Source organism: Papaver somniferum, chromosome 5, assembly GCF_003573695.1.
Source record: "Papaver somniferum cultivar HN1 chromosome 5, ASM357369v1, whole genome shotgun sequence".
In the NCBI taxonomy this organism is placed as follows: Eukaryota; Viridiplantae; Streptophyta; class Magnoliopsida; order Ranunculales; family Papaveraceae; genus Papaver; species Papaver somniferum.
In genome coordinates, this window is record NC_039362.1 from 214,283,016 (window position 1) to 214,305,811 (window position 22,796).

Here is a 22,796-nt window from a genome sequence, read left to right on the forward strand (position 1 = left end):
ATCGAGGCGATTGCATCTAGTTGATGAATTAAAAATAAAAAGTTGATACTTCAACTTTAATTTTCAGGCTACATCAACTGAAGAATTAAAATTCAAAAGTTGATGAAAAGGAGAGTGTACCAAGTACACCATTAATTTTTCATCCGACAACATGTATGGACAAAACGTAACACAATCAGAAGTATGTCAACAACACAGACCTTCGCGTAAGATTGTATATAGAGTTCCACAATCAATGACCAAAGGTCTGCGTACCTGAATGTGTATAAGAGTTCTTGGACGATCTCAAAAATCTATATCTAGGATCAATCTAGTGTGCATTCGAATTGTAGAAGTTCCGAATTCCAACAAGTACAAGACTTGTAATCTATATTTCAATATACAAATTCAACAAGTCTCGTAGGATCTCAATCAATTAGGGCTCGAAGAATATCTAGATTGATTACATACTATCTGTGATATGTTGTGGAATCACAAAGTCTGAGATAAACAAAACTTTGTGATTTCTATCGATCTTGTTTTTGATCTAAAGTACGTGAACTTTAGAAGAACTATCGTGCAAAAGATAGTATGATCGGACTTCACGAATCTTTAATTGAGATTGTCCTAACCTAATACATTTTCTCCTATGTTGCTGGAAGTACGGAGCAGATGGTTTTTAAATGCCACAATTACGACAAATATGCAGACTTGGTGACTTTGTTTTCGTATGATCACAGGAAAAAGAAGTGCAAGATGATTGAAATGGATGGAGACTCATCGTTTCACCTCAGCTCCTCACGGTCCCTGATTACAAGTTTTACGGAAAGCCTCTTTTCTTTCTAGCCACTAGAAAAAAAGCCAGGAATCTCTCGTTGTTGTAGTAGTAGTAGTCTCGCTTCTTATGGTCTAGATTGGCATTTTTGTTTTCATTGAATTGAAATTTCAACTTCAGCTAATATAACAATCATTCAAAGATCAGATGTAAATTCTCATTCATATTTAGACAAAAATCGAACGCAGACTGCCTGCAGATACTTGAACCATTTATATATATTCATGGGAGATACCATGGGAACATACATTACAAGCAAAATGTGCATGAACCATTCGAAAACATAATTCCTTTTTTTCATTGTGGTAATTTATTGACATGTTGGTCATTGTCATCATTATCATTTTACCTTTTGTACAGGATGTATCACTGGTGTTTTGTTTTTGCCATGTGTTGCACTTCCCGTATAGACTGATTTTAAAACAACCTGATAAAGAAATCCTAAAAGTTATCTTTTGCTTTGCGGATGACTCCAAGAGCTTCGGCATCATTTGCTGTGTTTGGAATTTTCAACAACTGCCTGATTTCCGGACTTGTTGTGCGCAAGAATGGATTACATGATTTCTCTATCTTCAATGTAGTTGGAATCTAAGGAAAAAAGTGAAACCAAACAACCGTCAAACCAAACTAATAGAATGTGGGGTAGGGATATGTCATCACAAGTGCCAGCTTGATTCAGTTATTTTGCTAACTTATTTTATGGCAAAGAAACATTCATTTCCGTAACTAAGTCCGAAACTAGCAGCAGGGGTATGACAATTGCTAATGATGAAACCTTAACTAAATAACATATGTTAGCGAAAATCAAAAATATAATATTGAAGGGAATTGGAAAATTACCGTGGGCAAGCCTTTATTTCGGAGCTTGGCCACTTGGGCAGCATAGGACTGAAGAGCCACATTCTTGGGCTCCACAGACAGAGCGAATTTTGAATTACTCTGTGAAAATGGGTAACTCACAGTCAGGATATATATTGCATGCCTCTTTGTAACTAGAGAAAAGTTCGAGTTGTGATTATCAGGGGATGGAGAGGTGTAGAAAGAAAACTCACCAAAGTGTATTCATGTCCGCAGTATATGTTTGTGTTATCTGGCAAAGACATGATTTTTCCAAGAGATTTAAACATCTACAATGAAGAAAATCAAATATCAGTTACGAGTCCCATTATAGGATATTTGAAGCAAAATACAAACTAGATAGAGAAAACAAATGTTGAGTGTATCTTTTGGAACTGATAAAGTCAAACCTGCTCAGGCGTTCCTTCAAAAAGCTTGCCACATGACAAGCTGAACAAAGTGTCTCCTGTAAATATGGCACCAGATCCTGGAAAATAGTAGCTAACATGACCTGCTTGATAATTAAAGTATAGACGTTAGAAGGCATCCCAATAGAGGCATGACTTACAGGGAAGCAATCAAGAAAGGTTTAAATTACAACCTACTGTGTGACCAGGGGTTTCCATCACAGCCACCTCGTGGCCTGCGAACATCCACTTGTCTCCGTCCTTCAAAGCAATATCAATTCCTGGAATTCTATCGCTGTCTGCACTTGCACCAATTATCTGCACGCAAAATATGAAGCTTAAACTTCCATGGAGCCAGAACTCCGAATAAGAGTTAAAACTAACATGTGAGCAAATATGATACAACACTAAACGATGTTTCTTCAACTTGATAACCAATTAAATGTTGAAAACAAACAAACCATCGTACCTTTGCACCATACCTTTCTTTCAGCTCCAAATTCCCACCAGTGTGATCAAAATGGTGATGTGTGTTGAGAATATATGTTAGATTCCGATTTGTCCTATTCAATGCATCTATTACAGGCGTAGCTTCAGAAGGATCAACCACTCCCACAGTACCCGTACCTACGTCATGCAAAAGATATGCGTAGTTGTCCTTGAGGCATGGTACCTGAAGATAGGATAAAACTATAATTTCAACTGAAAGATGCACAGAAAAAAAAAGTTTCTCATAAAACTACACCTCTGTGGGATATAGAAAAGAAGTATTTTACCAGTTCAATCTGTAATGTCGAAGCCATACTGGCGATGCTACATAAATATTGACCAACTTTACGTGAATGACCAACTGCACGCAAGGTTTTCAACGGTCTTGACAAGAAGCTCCCAAATCCATACAACAAACGTCTTCTAAAGCTATTTTGCCTCATTTTTGGCCATAAACGAAGATCTTTCACCTGCATAGAAACAATACGTTTACAATTAACAAGAGATAACCTCTCAAAAAGGGATCCAATGTAGACAGCTTTCAGCACATCAAAAAAAATGTAAAGACACAAAATAAATGATTATACATTCATGCCTATAAACAATATCTTTCAAGCCCAACATATATTAAGTGACAGTTCCACTACCACTCAAAACAAGTTAAGATAGATCCGCTTACAGAACATTTAATGATACCAAGCTACATCTACAGAAACTCCAGCAGTGTCTGCCTCAATTCATGTGTACAAATATAAAAGTTATAAAGAAATAGACTCAATATGTGAAAAAATGTTGATTATTCACTGAGGGTAATTGGTGGAAAGGTCGTGAAAGTATGTTGATACTTAAATGATAATTTTGCTATCACATAATTTCGGGAGAAATAAAAGGTAGTAGGAAACTATAATGCTCTTCATCATACATTAGTAGAGGTAAGGTAATAATGTGAACCAATATTGGCTTATAACATCCAATTTGCTGTCAAACAAACGCTTTTCAATTGTTTGGAGAGATCGTCTTGCAGCTTATACCATAATGGCCTGATTATACAAACAACGGAGCAACAACATAGTCTAGATCACCCAGTAAGTAATGTTATCAACAGAATACCCATGAAAGAGTACAGATCCGTCTTCACAACTTCACAAGCCCTCAATCTATGTTCCAAAGGACCTCTGCCTTGTCACCCAGATCAGCACACACGGTCTGGCTCTATTTTTTTTTTTCTCATCCGTGGTATACTACAAGCCACTGAACTCTGTGTAACACAAACACCTCGCCTCTACAAACAATTGCTTGAAGATGTCACCCATGATGTCGTGATGAAACCAGCAAAGGAACAACAACATACTTTTAGATCACCCAGTAGGTAATATTTTCAACGAACACCTAATGGCTCCCAGATCTAGCCTTGACTTCACAACTGCTCTTTCTAGGAAGCAAAGGACCTTTGTTTAGTCAACAATACTATATATCCCCTACTCTCTTTTCCCATTTCTCATCCACAGTATTCTACAAGGCTCTGAACACCGTAAAACACAAAAACCAAACCTCTGCACAACAACAAGCCACAGTGTCTATCACCAAAATGACCACATCATTTTGCATACATCTCAAACTCAAATCTCTCCAAACGGACTAATTTTCTTGTTTCTACTCACATTTCAACACCCAATGTAACCAAAACATAAAGTAGGTTTTGCATCAAATGTATACCCAAATCAAAAACCCACAATTTAGTTACCATTTCATTGCAATTCTATACAATTTCCACAAATTACAACCATGGGTCTCACATGAAAACTAACCCTAATTCTATAATTTACCAAATCAAAAAAGCATAAAAAAAAACACAATTTTCAGTCAAATCAAGTCAAAATCGAACCGAAAAAACTGGATAAAAAGAATGGAGAAGGGAAGAAACAAACCCTAACGCACTGCAAAGAGGCAACAGCGGAAGACGCTTTACAGAACATCTTCGCTTAAGAGTGGAGAAAGAATTTCTAGAGCCAAGTGTAGAATGAATGAAATGGGAGAAAAAAGTTTCCAATTCTTTTTCAATTTCTTTTTCTGGTTTCCCACCGGAATTTATGGGTGGAGTGTTTCTGGAGTGTCCGTGTAGGAGTGGAAGTGTGGGGGAATATGATAATGACGATGATGTAAAGAAAGTCCACTCAAAAGTCATTAATTGAGGTTGACTGTATTCACAGTTGGCCACGAGCCAACAACGTTGTCATGTTTTCTAGTACATACTAGGGGCTGTTTGTTTTTGGTAGGGGTGTAAATTGGGCGGCCCCCCGCAGCCCGGCTTCTTTATTAAATGGGACGGTATAGGGTGGGCCCGAACATCTCTAATCCATGAAATTAAAAGGACCGGGTCGGCAGGGTTATTGATCTACAGTTAGTATCCATGACCTACACAAGCTTGTTTTGTAATTTGGGCTCAGGCGGGTAGGGTCGGGAGGGCCTTGAATATTACAAACAAATATATATTATTAAAAATAAAAAGAAAGTAGTAATAATACACAAGTTTTACTTAAATTAATAATCAAATACGATAATTGAGATGAGAATAAGATAAACCAAACTTCCTATAATTTTTCCTGAATTGAATCGTCAGAAAAGGAAACTGCCTTAGATGCTAGATTAGAAGATCATAAGACTAAGCATAATCCTTGCAACTACTGCCCATAAGTGTACCAGTGTGGTGTGTTTGGAATTTTTATTCATTATCTTCTAACTCAGTACGTCTGACTCAAAATAATCATGTTTTTGTTTATGGGAAAAGTGATATTCTCTTTGTTTTCTTATTTAAGGTTTGCGAAAGCATTAAGGAATTAAAATTATCTCTACATGAACCCTCGATTTTTCAGAATATTTGTTTAATTTACTAGTTTTTACTTCCTTTTTGATCGTCATTACATGAAAAAAGTATGGAAATTCTCTAGTATGTTTTTGCTAAAAACAACATTATTGATATAATTCAAATGGGACAGGGAAAGTACTAAAACTAAATCAGATTGAGAAAGTGAAAGTATCACTTTTTCTGAAAAAAAAGTACAAGATATTTGAAAAGAAAATTTCGATTCCAGATAGATATGTGGCTATCTAGTCAAGTTCAAAACAAAACATCACGCAATAGTCTATACATACTACCTGTTTAAACAACATAAAAAAGCCTCCTCATATATGATGGGCCCGTCGTCCTTGGAGTTAGCAGGAGGCTTACTTTTGGGCCTCACAATTGGAAATTAAGTGAGAGGGCTGTTTTTAGGTTGTTTAAACAGGCGATATGTTATTGCCAATCAGGTCACAGATGCTATTGCCAAAAATGTATGGCAAACAACAATGCCACTTAAATCCTCTGGAAACTTTGACCCTGCTAAACAGTCTTCTAGCAAATGACCAAAACTTTACCAGAATCTAATAAAATCTAATTTTAATTAAAAAAAGGTGGTATGTTAAGAATTTTTGAACTACAGAAAAAATAAATAAAAAATAAATGACTTGACATCTTACTCGGCACAAGTCAGATTTAGATTACGAACCAGATCCAAACAAACAAAGTGTAAATCATTCCTAATAAATGTTGAGTCAGGATTGAAAATAATAACAAGCAGTGAAGCACCGACACACCAGTATTGGCGCCGTGTCCGAGTCAGATGCGCGACGGACACAAGACGTGCGTGGGACACCGACACGACACACATGTAGAAATCTGTACTCCATTTTAGCAGTTTGGTAACCTAGTGTGTCAAGCAAATCAGTATAATAGTTAATTTTTCTATATGTGAGCTAACCTAACGGCATAAAATTGAGTTTTTTCATGTATTTGCGTGATTAATATATTTGATATACTATAATACTATGATTTTAGTACTTAAAAACCATTTTATTAATATATATAGACGTGTCCGTATCCCGATGATTTTAAATTTTCGCCGGTTCCTATGTCCGTGTCGTGTCGTGTCCGTATCCCGTATCAGTATCCGTGCTTCCCAGAGAGCAAGTGAAAATCCTTGGAAAGGATGAAAAGACTCACCGACCAGATGTGAGATTTCATTAATTATTTCAGCAGATATGTTGGTAGTTGTGAATGACTATTTATTTCTCAAACATATTGTTTTCCGTTGATGCCGACACCAGCAACACATTTGGTTGATGCAGATAGCAAAAATGAATCCATCAGTCGATACAGATGGCAATGGAAATGTAGCTAAAATGTCCTTTTCAACTTTACCTTGTCGTGGGAATCTTACCTAGAATCGGAATACCGGAATCTTACCTAGCAAAAATGATACTGCCACCTATATCCATAAGTGTACGGTTGAATCTTAAACTGTTTCAACTGTGCTTGGCAACTCGTTTGCTATTCGACGCCGCGTGCTCTCGATCTTCAGGATGGCAAGAGGTTTTGATTACACATGAAACAAGCCTATTCTTTTAAAAAAAAAAACAAAAACGGAGATAGTACTACTTACCAGGCCTTGTTTCCTTTTACTTTTCTTGGTAAGAAAATTTTCACCTTGGACGAAGTTTACGTTACAGGTCGCCTCAAACGTTGACGGGTGTGCAAAGATGGAATAGACTAACTACTTTAATATATCCACTGGTTCCACACGGGATTCCACGGTCTGTAAAACAGCAAATGATACCCAAAATGTAGTCGCTTTAGGTGACTGGCTAACTTCTTAATGTGTAAAGTCTATGTTAGCGGGAGTCCTTTACTCTTTAGTAGTCCATTAAATGAGTCTGAACATCGTAATCATGTCTTTAGGTGAGATTAAATGGGTCTGTCATTGTGGACATTCAAAATAATTGACTATGGATTAATCAGAGTGGCAATACAGGGGAGTTGTTCAAGGCATAGTATTTAATAAAGCACAATTCAGATTGACATGAATCGATTATAGTACTACTAATGTTACAACAACAATTCTGCACGATAGCTTTCAGTGGAACAACAATGCCGACTCGGAATTGTAACTTGGGACTGGACATTATTTACTTCACTTCCATGGAAACGCCCAGAACTCAGAGTTCATCCTGAAATACGAAAAGAATTGACCTTCAAAGTGAGTAAAACCATGATTTTGAGTTCAATTACGAGATAACATTATAATCAGAAGAATTTGAATTTTTAAGTAAATGTTGTCATGAATTGCTTACATGGTAATCATTCATGTAATCACGGCGATCACGCTGCAGAACAAAAGCAAAGCATTTTTCAAGAGTTAGAACTTGGGTGAATTAAGGTATCGGATCTAAGAAATGAAAACAAAGGTAACCAAGAGTTTCTGCAGCTTTACACATAGCAGCGGGATCGTTTCTAAGAGAACGCCAAAAACTTCCTAAATTATAAACAGACAACTCCGGGCAGTTTAGTACTTTAGAGGAGGATGCTAGAAGTAAAGAACATGATGAAACATACCCTTCTGTATTTATCCCTAGCATGCTCCCTGTCTCTGTATCTTCGGTCATGACCGCGCTCTCTCCTCCTTTTTTCACCCTCTTCTCTTGCTCGTTGGGCTTCCTGCTCATGCAATTGCCAAAAAACTAAGAACCGCGAAAACAGAAAGAAAAATCTAAATGCGCAATGGCATTGTCTCTACACTGTGATTACCTCTTCTTCCCGGGCTCTTCTTACTTTCTCTGCTTCCTCAAAGGCTTCTTTTTCAGCCTGCAATGCACAATTTAAGAAAATGAAATTCTGACAATAATCAATATGAGTTAGGAAGAGGGAAGTACAGTTAAAGAAATAGCTGACCTCCTTATTCTTGTCAAAGACTTCCTGTGCAACTTGTTTTGCATACTCTGGGTCATCACAAATCAAAATGTTGTCGTACACTGAACCAGCTTTCACCTGCATCGCATTTCATAATTAGACCCAAATTATATCAAGCATAGGTATATGTGTCACTGCATGAAAAGTTGGATCCACTTTGCTAGGGTTGCGCAAAGCAAGCTACACTAGGTCAACTGGCCAATTGCCCATTGTAAATGGAAGAAGCAGCCATGTCAATAATTTGCAAATCCATCAAAAATTTCAATAGGAGTAAGTTATACATTTTCCTCAATATTTTGAGAAAAGTCGATAATTAGGAGAAAGTGTCCAATTATATGTATCTAAATTGCAAACTTTTCATTGAATTAGTGATAAACATAAGCATTCGTCTAACCTGCCAAACTTCAATTCCAACATACTTGATTGGCTTTAGCACGTAAAGATCAGGATCATCTTCAAACTCTGCACATATAGATAAACGTAAGAAAAATGGTCTCTCTTTCAAGCAAATCTCTATTAGCAGGCCCCAACATTATTACAAAGTTTTAAGATTCCTGATCTCATCACTCCAATTTAACTCGCTTAGCATGGCAACATACCTGGATTATCAATCCATTGAGTCTTCCATTTTCCTTTGTAATTGGGGTTCTTAATTTTCTGTTAAAGCAAATACACCGTTAATGAGAAATGTCAACTTCATAAGTAATTACTAATTAACCTTAAAGTTCTTGCTAAATGCTAAAGAAACATAATGCGCAGACCTTGCGCTTCCATGGTCCTTTGTAAGCCGGATTAGGTATCTTTGGTGCTTTCCATAAACCATCTTCATCCTCATCCCAGTCAGCAGGCTGATCAAAGGCCAACAACACAAATTCATGTAGTCAGACATATGTATGGGAAAAGAGAGAATTGCAATGAGAGAGCTATCATAGAAGACAAATATGTAACATTATGAGCAACCAACGGACCTCTTTAGCTTTCGGATCAGGAATTTCGGCTGGAATGGAGTCATAGCCCTGCATATTTTAGCAGAGATTAATATAGTCTACTTGACACAAAAAGCGTAATATGCAAAATGATCAAACAGTTGTTCATTAAATATACATCAGCATACCTCGGGTTTAACATCATCAGGATCCTCGATATACTCCTTCTCCTCCCAGTCTTTTGGCTGTGAGAACAAGACAAGCAGTGATAAGAGAGTAAACTACGGTAGGCATCAAAACAAAGTACGCAACAAAAATGTAACAAGAGTTTCAACTGAAATTTTAAATGAATCAGATATCAAACCTTTTTCGAGGTGACGTCTTTAATCCTGCGAGGAGGAAGTATATCCCAATCGGTGTACATGCTTCCAGATTCTCTTTCTCGATTATCAACCAAAACACTATAACTAGCATCGGGCCTCAGTATAAATGTATAAAAATGTGTTAACTTGTCAGTTTCACACTGTAGATCCTTCTTGATAGGATAATTCTGCCCTTGGTAGGAAAGTATAACATGGAGCTTCTTCGTCTGTGAACCACATAGATCTGGGCCAAACATTAAGCTGCAGAAAAAAGAGTTATTTAGAACATCATTAGAAAAAAGGCCTCAGTGAAAAGAGATCCCAAGTATGAAAAACCATGTCTAGACAAATGTGATGAAAGAAACAGGTCAACGGCTTCACGTTTTGCTTTTCAATTATGAAAACTGAACTAGCTAGATTTTCTTAATATCTTGTGCAACATGCCGCAGTAATGTCCCGAGGAATTCTTGCTGCAGACAGTTACCTAAGCATACAATTTTGTTTTACCCTGATTTCAGTGTGAGAACAGGACATGTGGTTGCCGGACCTTAACTAATCAACTCCATTAATACCACAGAATGTTTACAATCATGCGGGTCTTTCATCAAAATCCCTTGATAATCCAGTTGATAGGGTATACTAGACCCACTTTACAACTCAACAAAATAACCTATCCATGTCATCCAGGGATACTCCAAAATTATGAAGTATGACATTTTACAGAAACAGAAAAATGCAACAGTTGAGAAACTGAATACAGACCTGTAAGGAGTATCACCGCCAAATTTCTTTTGATTGACATAACTGGAAAGAAGCTTAATATAACCACCACCACATTCGATGTCCTGCTCTAACTTTATAGAATACTGAACCACCAAAGTTCTGTTTTTGTTTGAAAACTCTGGTATCTTCGCAGATATTGCAAAATGTCTGGCATCAGTAGACGTCATAAGACCTGCAAAATTTGCCTCTCATTATAAGTTAAACTCGTTATATATCACACCAGTTACTTGCCTATCATATGAAGATTCAGTATGTAGCTTTTGCATTCTAATATTCAGTATAAATTTGACTTGGTTTTGAACCATTTATACAAAAAATACCTTTATCGTCAGGATCACCAGACCATGTTCCTGCCGTGTGTTTAAACGAACCAGCTTTTCCTTCACTCCTCTTCCAATCGGATTTGACCCAACGACTTGCCCAACCATCTATTGCCAAAAGCAGTTGACATATGTTAGAATTTATAACAAAAGAGCAGTAGTAGTACTCATAAAAACCAATACATAAACTTGAATTATAAATAGTGTAATTCAATTCAACATGAATAACCAGTGATTCCCGTAACAAGGTTGGACACATATGCGAGGTTGACCCAACCAAGCCAAGACTCCAGTGATGAGACAGCGTCTACTTTTCCAAATGTCAGGTACTGAAGATAATTGGAGTTTCATGGTTTGGTAACAGAAAAATTCCTAAACAAGACCGATAATCCATGTAGATCAACCAACTCAATTTCACAGTTATTCACCCACTCTATCATATTCTAACATACTTTTCGAGTAATACCAGCTGTACCATATTTTCAAACTACACAAGCGAACAACCAGATCTACAGCAGCTGATTTGACCTGGGATTATGTCAAATGTCATGACCCATAATCACAACCACACATCATCTGCGCCTCACATGGTTTACTAAAGTGCCAACAGAATCTGGTTATAATCCCAAGTGCAATTTTAAAGACACGTCTCTAAAGTGCGTCCAAATGACACTCAATTTTGATTGGCTACATTCAAGCAAGCAAGGAAAAACACAACCGAGCCTCACTCTGCAATTCAAATAACCAATCAAAACCAAATGTCACGTGAACACACTTTAGAGGTATGTCGATAAAATCAAACTCACTCTCTTTAGTGTTTGATACAAGTTACAGAATCCGATGAATTACAAGGATTTTCGATCATTTGAACGAACCAAACCATAGAAAGCAATACAAATCTAACTTTTCCAAGCAAATCAGTTACATCTGTAAGTCCAATCAGACCAATTACTCCAACATAACATGCGATATAAATATGAAGACGCCTACATAATTAAGCTGAAACGTTCCAAAATGTTTTTCACTGCAGAATCCTAGTAAAAAAAATCCTCAGGAAACCCAGTAATGAACTCCACCAAAACATTATACCCTAATTTAGAACAAACAAAAATTCATCATGGTTTTGTTTCAAATTAGAGTTCAAAACTTGGTATGTTAAGGATGTTTTTTCAAGAAGTACAACTTAGCATAACCGATTCTCGATCCGATAAAAGCATGGAAGTAGCAGAAATACAACTTAAGTGAGCTGAAAAAGAAGCTACAGAGATAGAGTTAGTGAGAATTATACCTTCAAATCTCTCTTCAAAAACAATCTCTGAAACAGCAAAATGAAATGAGGAGTATAGACTCAGTAATAAGATTAGTCGTAATAGCTGGGATCCAGGAATTAGGGCAATTTCCGCCATTTCCGGGTAATCGGTAAATGCAACTCAGATCCTAGTAGCTTATTATAGAATTTCTTTCAAATATAAAACCTTCGGATTTCAGTTTAATTGCAGTAAATGCCACTCTATGGAACCTGAGAAGCCCCAAGACCAGCTCAGCTGGATTTTCGGAAAATGGTGTTTGTGTAATTTCTGAGACAGCAGAGGGTGATGATTAGAAGAAATATTCCGGTCAAATTCTTGGTTGTGGTGGTGAAGTTGACTTTGAAAGTCTTTGGAACGTTATTGATACTTCAAAGACAAAGACCGTGTGATTCGTCAAGGACCAATGATATTCATATGTGGTGTTGGCGAGGCCATCCTCATTGGATGGATATTGGTGGGACTCAATGGCAATTAGTGTGATGCTGAATTTTCATTTCTATCATGTGACCCAATTGTTGGTGTGCAGTTTCTTGGTACATGATTTTTTGGGTATTGAAGTACAATTTGGGCTTTGTGGGATATCAGAAACAGAAGTCAATCTTACAGGTCGATAACAAAAACAATTTGCTTCCTTAAAAACTGACTTTTCTGCTGTTAGAAGTCATTCTAATTCCTAAATTAACTTTTGAGTTTTATTTTAAGAAGTCGAAAAGTAACTTACCAAGTGTTCTCCATACAGGCTATAAGCTAACGAGTGCAGATTTTGGATCACAATGCAAATTTTGAATAGAATGATTCTGGGTTGTATAAATGTGTGAATTTGGATTTATTTTATTTTAATTTCTTTTAGTGTATTATGAATGATTCTTCTACATGAAAGCCGTGACTCCACTATCTTGGCATGAGTGGGAGTAGTGTAGGACATGTTCAGCACAGGAAAGACCATGCGGCCCTTGCCCAACAAAACAGTTCAGCAACTGCAGCAGCCTTCAACATCTCTGCACACTTCCCTGGTGCAAAACCAAAAATCAAATACAACCAACAGCTTCTTTTGCAGTTTTAGCAGCTCGTTAGAAAGTGCAAAAAATAATCGGAACCGAAGAAACACAATACAAATTCATCTCTCTTTACATTCAAGTTAATATGTCATCATTAAAACTCTCTTCTATATCTAATAAGCAAACCAAATACTTTCGAGCAATCTTTTGCCATCAAATATAATTATATAACCCAATCATATTTACCCAAAACCACAAAAAAGAAGGAAGGAAGAAAGAAGGTAACTGTATATACACAATGCAGAATTAGTTCCTTTTACTTAACCATCTTCCCTGGTAAGTTTTGAACTGTTCACGTGAATTACCGTGTGTCAGTGTCGTTTCTGTGCTTGGGCACAACTGCAGTTCATCGCCAACAACATAACCATCCAAATCCACCCACTGCAATGAAAGGAAGGGCGCAAAATCAGGTAACTATCAGTTATTGCGATGCAACTGCCTGAGGAACCAACTAAGGGCCGAAGACGTCGACGAGCATCTCATGTGGCAAATGGCGATACTTTCCTCATATGCACAACGTTGCCCTAGCTGAAGAAATACAATACTCATCAAGTTACCTTGTCATCTCCTTGTTTTTGTTTCTGGTGTTCGGTTTGATGGTGGTATTGTTTGCGTTCCACCACCGAGTGCAACCGCGGCAGACTCTACATGAGTGAGAAGGTACTCGTAGATCTTCTTTCTTAACCTATCTGCTGTATCAGCTGAAATTCTTGGACCTTCAAAACCCTCCTTTCCCAACCCAATCTCATCTAGCCAGTCATTTACACTCTTCAACTGGGTTAGCATGCCTGCGATTTGGCCATTATCTGATAATGACGAGGAATCCACATCAGCATTCAAGAATCGCTCAACAAACCCTAAGAACCACTCTTGAGACTCAACTTGCAACATCTGAGCCATGTCCACCGCCTCATCAAGACCATTCCCTGGGGTCCATTCAGGTGGTGGTGGAGCGGCTGGCTTTGGACGGATTGAAAGACCATCGACAGATCGGCGAGGTGTTCCTGGTGTACCCAGCTTAGAACCATTAGCAGAACGAGTTTTTGTTAGTACCTTCGTCGCCACGTTCTTCAACGAGTTCTCAAGGACTAGTATTTGCTTATTGCCAGAGGAAGTACGATTGCTTTGGGCCGGAGACGAAGCTGGAGTGGAATTGGTATTGGAGTTGGATTGTTTATTATATACTGAAAAGGATGATAAATCAGTGGCCAAAGCAGCTTGAACCCATGAAGTTGCCTGTCTCCGCCTATCTGATGAGAGTTTCAGCACTTCTTTTGGAAGCTCATTTTCTGGATCTGGTGAAGATCCGGCTGGAACTGTTTTTGATAGAGAATCTGCAACTAAACGAGCTTTGATAAGACTTGAATGAAGACTCAAGAACTGCTCCACTGCAGGTTGTGGGTTATCCTCCTTAGCAGATGAATTTAACTCGGCATATATGCTGCAAAGAAAATTGTCAAGGATATCAACTTCATGTACTGCGCCATATATAAAATCCACCAGAAATAATCATATCATATCATGGACTCTGAAAACCTAAGTTCACAAAGCAAAGAACAGGATTCATAGCAATGTCCAAAGGTGTCCAAACATTTAAGAAACAGCTGCCAGGGTGTTGCATGTTTAGACAGTTTAGTGAAACGATAGGAGCACATCATTAGAGTTTATTGGTGCAAGCTATGCGTCAATTCAACTTCATTATGTTACATTTGTCAAAGAAAAGTGTGCTTCTAGAACTTATGAGCTCTAAATTTTTTGTTATGGTGATCACATTAATCTTTCAGAAGTTTTGGTTACCACCTTTGAGGTAGGCTAATCACAACCAGTTTACCCATCTGCTTCAAATTCTAAGTGGTCTTATTAGAGACAGGACACACGAACATATCTTAACCAACTAATCAACTAGGGAAGTTTGGTCACGGAATACTCAAAACGCAGATTTCCTAAAGATTTTATGAGAATATGAGGATGCTCATGTGATATGCGAAGTATGGAATTTTAAAACTGCCCCACAAACCAAACCACTATTCTCCGGGTCTTCCTTGGAAATTAGCTTTCTATTTGTTATTTTCCTATGAAGCTCAATTATTGTGTTGTATCAGATGATATCAGAGTTTTGATAAAAGATGTGAATTTTGGCTATTCAGTGATTCCCAAATGAAACAAATCTGTCTTATAGTTACCTCAAGCACCGAATCAAGCTCTCTGCAGCAGAAGCTTCTTGCATGGCCTCAACAGCAGCAAATTCTGCAGCATCTCTCTGCTTTAAAACTTCCTGAAATGGATTTGACGTACAAAGTGGTATCAACAATCAGCATTCATTGGGAATGACCAAAGTATTCACAAGTATGGTTTATCATCTGGTGACGAACTTTAAACGCCTACGAGTACTAATAATAATACCGGAAGTGAATACACTAAAAAGTTGAATGAAGGCACTAACAAGAGAGATGAGAGAAGATATTGAGGAATGTAACTAATTGAAAAAAGTTGTACCTTGCCAAGCTTTGCAAGTGACGACGGTAAGGAAGACCATGAAACAGTTCCATCAGTCAATCTTCTACTACTGCTGGGAACAACCTTGATCAAATTCGAGGGAAGTCCATTACTAGCAACTTCTGAAGCTCTTTTTCCGACAGAAGCCCGTTGTTTACTTATCTTATCAGAATCATCCATATTTCCATTTGTGGCGACTTTCCTAGGTGTCTGGACCTTATTCTCCTCTTTCTGTGATGGTTTATCATTTGCTGACGTTTTTTTCTTGGGAACCTGTTAATCCCACATCGCAAGACAAGATGAGTATGGCAAAAAGTCTACATGGTTGCATCGATACGCATGCTAGTCCTACAAGGATGTCAATTATACCATTATATTGTCGTGTCTATCTAATTAAGGAATCATAATAAAAACAAAAACAAAAAAAAGCCCGACTTACAGAAATGCTCCTAACTTCAGCTTTCAAATCATTCTTGGCTCCTTTTGAGCTCGAATTTTCCCTTCCCTTCATCTCGGCACCTCCTTCCCAGCTTCTTCTCAAAGCCTTAGAACCCAAGTCATACCCATTAATCAAATTCCCAACTGGGTTACCCGAAGACGACTTCCTTCCTGTAGTAGTCACCTTAAGGGCTGAAGCTGCTTTCTCCATCAATGTCTGACCTGCTGATTTCTTTGCATGTTGCTTGACCCCATTTGAGAACTTCTCAAACGAAGCAGGCACTGAATAACAACTCGACGGAGATGATGGGATTCTTGAATTAGACGACTTTGGCCTGGTTGATGAATCCTTCTTCTCTACCGAATTCGTAGTAGGTTTCGACATAGACCTAGACCTATCAAGGGGTTCTTTCTTCCTATCTGAATCGTCATGTGAAGAAATCCCGTTCACTTTAATCGGCTTGATTTTTTCCTTATCCCCATGATTACTCGAGCCTCTAGATGGTGTCTTAGTTTTCTCTACAGGGTTTGATCCAGACGAATTAAGGAAACAAAGAGAATGTGTTGCAACTAAATCTTCAGGAGTACCTATACAAGGATGACGACCGGGGACAGGTCTTACACCTTGGAGAAGTGGTACAGGCGAAGCAGCCTCAAGGCGTTCAACATGAATAAACTGACCCAACTGAAGCTTATCACTAAGAATCAAATCGTCATGTTCATCTGGCAACGCAACATAAGTTGCATGTGAAGAATCTGATACCTTGAGATAAAATCCTTTGTTGGTAAATAAGTCGGCACCAGCAAGTGCAGGAACAATGCCAACGACTTGAAGCAGTGACGAACGATGCTCACCACCTACCTTAACATCTGTGTTCATATGCTGTAAAAGCTTTAAAAGAACACCCGGAACTAATGTCGCCATCCCCAAAACGCATTACTTTACTAATCACAAATTATGTAATTCAACAACCTAAGCAACAAAATTCACACACATCAGAAATCGAAAACGTAAATCACTCAAGCAAATTGCGTAAACACCGAACCGAATCATGGGATTTTCAACTATGATCAGTGTAACTGTAATGGGCAAAATGAAGAACAAAAAAAAAAAAATTGGGTCTTACCTCAACACCCCAGATCTGATAACTGTGTATACTATTGAATTTCAAAGGGAATTTATCGCTACTCTCTGCAAACCAATAAGATCAAACAGCAAATTAGAATTTCAGAAACATTAAATGAATAAATCAATGAAAAAACAACAAAAAAAAAAGATTCTAAAAATTTCCAAAAAATGAAAAACACTTCACTAGAAAAATCAAAACCCAACTATTCCAATTTGGGTAGTATTCTGTTTATTGATTGCAGCAGCTATTAAATTCTTGGACTAAAAAAACCCAGAATGAATAAAGACCTAAAAATAGAAATCAAGAAAACCCAATACTCATCAAATGCAACTTCATTCAGCAATGGAAAAAAGCTTCAAACTTTATTGATTTTAACACCAACCCAGAATATGAGATTAGGGTACAGCTGAAGCAACCACCACTCCAAGAAGTAAGAAAAAAGCAATCTCTTTAATAAGTTATGGGAAGGGGTACGATGAGAGAACCTGGAGAAATAGATGGAAGTGGAAGTGAACAGAAGCAAAAATGAAGAAGAGATTTGTTTGAGTTTAATGAATGATGAACCACAACTCTCCTCTTAATTGAATGATTGTAACAAGAAAAACAGAGCTGTCACAAGAAATCTGACACCCCCTCTGACGCCTTTTATTTTTTTTATTTATCTGATTTCTTTTTTTAACAACAGAAATTCAGACTTGGAGAAAAAAAATCTTGGGTTTTGATTGGATTTCAATCTGAGATCAGAGCAACAAACAGAAAAACAAAAAATTAGTATAAGAGAAGTGAAAGAACTAGTGAGGGAGATGCTAGCTTTACAGAGAATAATTTCTTGTCTTTAAGCTTAGTTTTTTCTGATTTTTTCATTAAATTATTTAATTAATTAATTAATTAAATAAATAAACATTTAATAATTTGGGAATTATGGTGGATTTATTTAATATGCATGTGAACGGGAGGCATGTGGACGGTTAGCAGCATTGTCGGCTGAACTTAAGTTTAAGAGATTCCGGCAAGTTGGGAGTTTAGTTCCGGAAAGTGTGATTCCGGTGGGGAGTTGTTTACTATTTTGGTTGACTAGTCTATTTGTTTGACTCGTGCTTCTCAAAATGTTGACTGGATATTATCATGAAAAAGGAGATTTGTGATGAATAGGGGTAGGTATTAGGATAGATATCGGAGAAGAAATATCAAAATCAGCTAAAGAATGTTAACATAGGTAGACTAGAGAGATACCTATGTGATTGTGGGGATGCTCCTAATGGAGGGGTCCCTTTTCACACCATGAGAATAGGCCGTGTTGCCATCATTAAGTCAGTTGCCCATAACCAGCTATACATGGTAGGAGCCTAAATTCATGTTGGGATATATTGCTATGAGAAGGTTCAATTCACTGTAGAATTAAACTTTGCCAAGTGCAACGTTGTTAAATTGTTTGGTGCTGGCCATTTAACGGATTTATGAATTGATCCATTATTGATTTTGATGTCTCTGCCTTGTGTGGTCATGTTAGATTGTTTGGGTTTGCTCTCAACGGCGCAAATATGGCAATTCAACCTTGACTTGTATGCTGGTTGAATACTTTAAACTACGGAAAAACTCAAGCGTCAATGGTGACAAATTGAACAATATTGTAACCTGCAAGCCGGTCATGTGATGTAATGTAATGTTAGAGGTTTTCTCTCTTTTTCTTATATTAAAAGATCAAATATGAATTAAGATTCAAAAATTACTGCAGAAGTCTTTACAGCGATAAAAAAAAATGACTAAGAAAAAGAGAGAGGTTTCAGGCATTTTACCTTAAAGAAAGACTTGCAAGCTCTATCTTAATATAACTAGCAGTATATGTTGTTGATAACAGCTTGGTTTACTGTTGAATCTGACGATTTAGACAAGTTGGTTAGATAAGCTTAAAGTGCAATTGAAGATTATTTTTTTTTGAATCAAAAATAAAAATACAGACATCTGGGCATTGATTAGGGAGCAATTTTTTTTAATGATACTGATACAGTAAAACGGCCAAATACACTATTCCATTAGGGAGCCATTTCTCCCAGCTGATATATATAGCTACAATGTCATCTACTTCATTACAAGTTATGCCAACACAAGTGCAACTTCGACAGGAAAAATCCAGCAGAAGATGCATTTTTTTACTAGAATAATGCCCTGTTGCATCCAATATACAGAGGAGGGCTATCCCTCTTGATTCGGAAAAATGTTATCGGATGACTCATTGCTTACTTCATGCTTAAGAGAATTTAACTTCTCCCCGTGCTCGAACTTCTTCAATTGGCATTAAACGAGAATGACTACCCAAAATGAACTCATTTGCTTTTTCCCTTTTCTACATTCAACTCATGGCTCATAGTACTTCATAAGAGAAATATCACGTTACCAAAGAAACTTCTTTCCATCAAGTTACAATCATTACTTGAAACAAAAAGCAATAATCCAATTTCCCAATTATTGAGCTTAATTTAGAGAAAAAATCCAAACGAAAAACTTATAATCTAGTGGGTGTAGAGTTGTAATCAAAATCCCTTGAGAATGTGAGCAATTGGGATGACAGGTTAGAGAATATATATGCTCAATAATATTTGATCCTTCCCATGGCTCGTAGCGACGTGGCATCGCACATGCCCGTTGGCCGCAAAAATTGGCAAGTGTAGACAGTTGCCTAGCTTACTGGGCGGGCTTTCAAGCCTAGCAATCTTGATAACCCGGGCACCTAAGCTCAATTACACATACGTACCTACTCTGAGAAAAATTTACCTCCCCTGGTATAATTTCTAGTTATGTACATAAAATTTAGGATATAATTGTATATGATATCCACAGTCAATTTAAAACAACGACCTGTAAATTGTATCACGAACTGTAGGCAGGTCGGTATATGTTTTGGTTTGATATTTAACGTGGGACATTTCATTAACAAAAAAAGGGCCAAATGTAGAGAGAAATATGCACCACGTCATGCAACAACTATACTAAATTACTAATTCATTTTTGCTTTGCTTTGATTTGATGGGATATTAAACCTTATTCTCTTCTTTAATCTTTCACTGTTTGCGTTTATGATAACATTGTTAAGCATTTCTCTTGAAGTATCCAATATAATCTAAGATTTTGTGCAGATATTTTCTCATTCTCAAAGTTGAAGCACAAAAGTCTTGAGCTTTACAGCTTCTAATCACAAACCCAAAATTCTCAAACATGCAAGCTGCCGGAGACCAGAAAGAGAAAACACACTAGCCTGTACAGAGCACCCCACTGGCAGCACATTTTAGTCCTTGTAAAAGGGTACTGTCCGGCAAATCACATTTTTGGTTCATTCCTAAAGGCCAACCTGACCTGGACTGTCCCTTGCCAGTTGCCAAACCACCTGCCATTACCATGCACCAGGACGATCTTAAAAATTAGCACAAATTTCATACATACTTAAAAATTCCACTGCCGACACTTCAATGCCAGGTTTGCCCTAAATAAGGCACAAGTATTATGCAAATTTCAGCTGCCCTAGAGATTGAATACCGGTTCTAGACCTGGTTACAGCTCGGTTTCAAATCGTTGACTTGACAGGGTCAATCTAGAAAATCTAGAATTTTTGTACTTTAGATTTGGATAATAATACTGTAATGCAATTATTTTATGCCTAGCATGGCTACATATATACATACGTACGTAAATTTTGGAATATTGTTTATCATATTGTATGTACTGTGTACTGCCCAGTGGAAACCGGTTAGTGAGTCAACATCAGTAGGTCTAGCATCAGGACCGTAGGATACAGTGTCATCAAGATAGGAATCGGAGAGAAAAAGATAGATCCAAATTCCATGATCACCATCAAGAAGAAAAAGACAAGTGAGGAGCAACAGATAAAACTGGTTCAGAGGCAGCAGTACCGTATCTAATTTGTAATTTACGTAGTTAGTACTAACGCTAACTATAATAATACTAAATTAATAAAAGTAGGTGCCTTGATTAGTGTAAATGCAAGCAGAACAGTGTCAAATAGTAAATGACAAACACAGTAAATCTGTAGTGATGATTGCAGTTTAACAACTCTTAAACCGACAGTGCTAGGGGGATTCTGGTTTTATGGACATCACTATATACATGACACGCAGATAAGTCCTAGATCTGGAATGGTGAACCACGTACATATAAGCTCAAGATCTGAAATGGTGAACCAGGTACATATAAGCTCAAGATCCGAAATGGGGAACTATATGGCATGCATATAAGCCCTAGATCTGAAATGGTGAACCCCGTTTATCAGCCATGCAATTCAATAAATTTATCCTGGCATTTTTATATGAAAGAAAAATTGTGAACGGGTGCACTTTACTTTGGTACAAATATGTGTATGGATGATTTTTTTTTTTCGGAAGAAAAAGGTTATATTAAAGAGAAAAAGTAAAGGGAGTTACACAGTCACAAAAGTCTCCCAATTGCTCCAAATGAGATCAGGAGAAACAAACTGAAAAATATCGGAATCGTAAAACCATACGACTACAAGTTATTTAAGAAGACTAATAATCTCATTCGCTTCCTTTTTTTCTAGCTCCAAAAAGAAGAAGGCGAATGAGATTATTGATGATTTAAACATCCGCACAAAAGAAAAAAAAAGGTTGATTAAAAAAATGAACACTTGAAATCACGTTCTGACGTTACTGACGAGCAAGTGAGTATCAAATGACGTGTTTCTTTTTACAAGAGAATAAAAAGTCAAAAATGACTGTTGGTTTAGTTGGGGATAATTAGGAAATTATAATGTATTACATTGGCAAAAGAATAAATGGCGCTGAATCGTGCATCACATCCTCTGGTGAACAGTGAAGGCTAGACAAAATAAAATCAATGAGGAAAGGCTAGACAAAATTACAAACCACCAGGGGAAACAAAAAGGAAACAAAAGCTAATGCTGTTATGCATCATCATCAACATTTTAAAGAAATTGTAAAGGAAAAAATTTAAAGTCTAGTGCAAAGCTGCATAAGGAGGATCTGGATCTCTATGAGTCTGAACTATGGCGTCAGAGCAATATATTTGTTAGGTGAAAGAGAAACAAAAAATTATATGGAAGTTTCACATGGGTCCTTCCTTTATAATTAGAACTAGAGAATTCCATGGACAAATATGCACCACCACATGCAACCACAATACTAATTCATTTATTTTTTTTGCTTTGATTTGATGGGATATCTTACCTTCTTCTCTTCTTTAATCTTTTACTGTTTGTTACTTTTGGATAATATTGTTAAACATTTTAAAGTAAGTATCCAAGAAATCCACACCTTAAATTTTGGGTTGAGTTATTCTCAAATTTCAGGCAGATGCATGATGTCTTGAAGAACATCGGCAAGATTTCTAGTAGTTTGATGTCTTGAGCCTTTCAGTTGTACGTAGCTTGTACGCTGCTAAAGTGGTCATTCTCTTGCATTTGGAAATTTGAGGTGCATGATTCACACCACATGCAGTCTTGGCTCTTTGGGTAACTATCATGGATTTCTATAAGAAACCATTGCATTTGCTCCTCCAAGATTCAAGAAACTACTCATTATTGCATTTGCTCCTTCAAGATTCAAGAAACCACTCGATATTAAATTACGTCGATCTCAGCTTATTGAGAAATGAC

General features: G+C 37.2%; 3 protein-coding genes across 7 annotated transcripts; all 3 read right to left on the reverse strand.

Moving 5' to 3' along the window:
• Positions 1–957: 957 nt before the first annotated feature.
• LOC113284600 (hydroxyacylglutathione hydrolase 2, mitochondrial-like) lies at positions 958–4,632 on the reverse strand. Its single transcript, XM_026534097.1, has 8 exons — positions 4,476–4,632; positions 2,835–3,017; positions 2,528–2,731; positions 2,253–2,376; positions 2,062–2,162; positions 1,867–1,941; positions 1,655–1,753; positions 958–1,402 (listed from the first exon to the last, which is right to left on the reverse strand). The coding sequence occupies exons 1-8, from the start codon at positions 4,521–4,523 to the stop codon at positions 1,256–1,258; spliced, it is 981 nt and encodes a 326-aa protein (XP_026389882.1). The 5' UTR covers positions 4,524–4,632; the 3' UTR covers positions 958–1,255.
• A 2,714-nt stretch (positions 4,633–7,346) lies between these two features.
• Positions 7,347–12,168, reverse strand: LOC113284601 (calreticulin-3-like). Its single transcript, XM_026534098.1, has 14 exons — positions 12,012–12,168; positions 10,724–10,831; positions 10,383–10,575; positions 9,623–9,881; positions 9,447–9,503; positions 9,301–9,348; positions 9,094–9,180; positions 8,932–8,989; positions 8,727–8,794; positions 8,315–8,410; positions 8,171–8,227; positions 7,979–8,080; positions 7,717–7,749; positions 7,347–7,593 (listed from the first exon to the last, which is right to left on the reverse strand). The coding sequence occupies exons 1-14, from the start codon at positions 12,127–12,129 to the stop codon at positions 7,582–7,584; spliced, it is 1,296 nt and encodes a 431-aa protein (XP_026389883.1). The 5' UTR covers positions 12,130–12,168; the 3' UTR covers positions 7,347–7,581.
• Positions 12,169–13,123: 955 nt separating this feature from the next.
• LOC113284602 lies at positions 13,124–17,962 on the reverse strand. Of its 5 annotated transcripts, none has more exons than XM_026534102.1 (6): positions 17,641–17,962; positions 17,153–17,217; positions 16,027–16,998; positions 15,588–15,860; positions 15,275–15,366; positions 13,124–14,532 (listed from the first exon to the last, which is right to left on the reverse strand). In XM_026534102.1, exons 3-6 carry the CDS (start codon positions 16,948–16,950, stop codon positions 13,653–13,655), a joined length of 2,169 nt encoding a protein of 722 aa, XP_026389887.1. In that variant the 5' UTR covers positions 16,951–16,998; positions 17,153–17,217; positions 17,641–17,962; the 3' UTR covers positions 13,124–13,652. The 5 variants fall into 5 exon arrangements, with proteins under 5 accessions (XP_026389887.1, XP_026389884.1, XP_026389886.1 ...); XM_026534099.1 differs by having other exon boundaries at positions 17,538–17,962; XM_026534101.1 differs by lacking the exon at positions 17,641–17,962 and adding an exon at positions 17,473–17,491.
• Between the last annotated feature and the right edge of the window lie 4,834 nt (positions 17,963–22,796).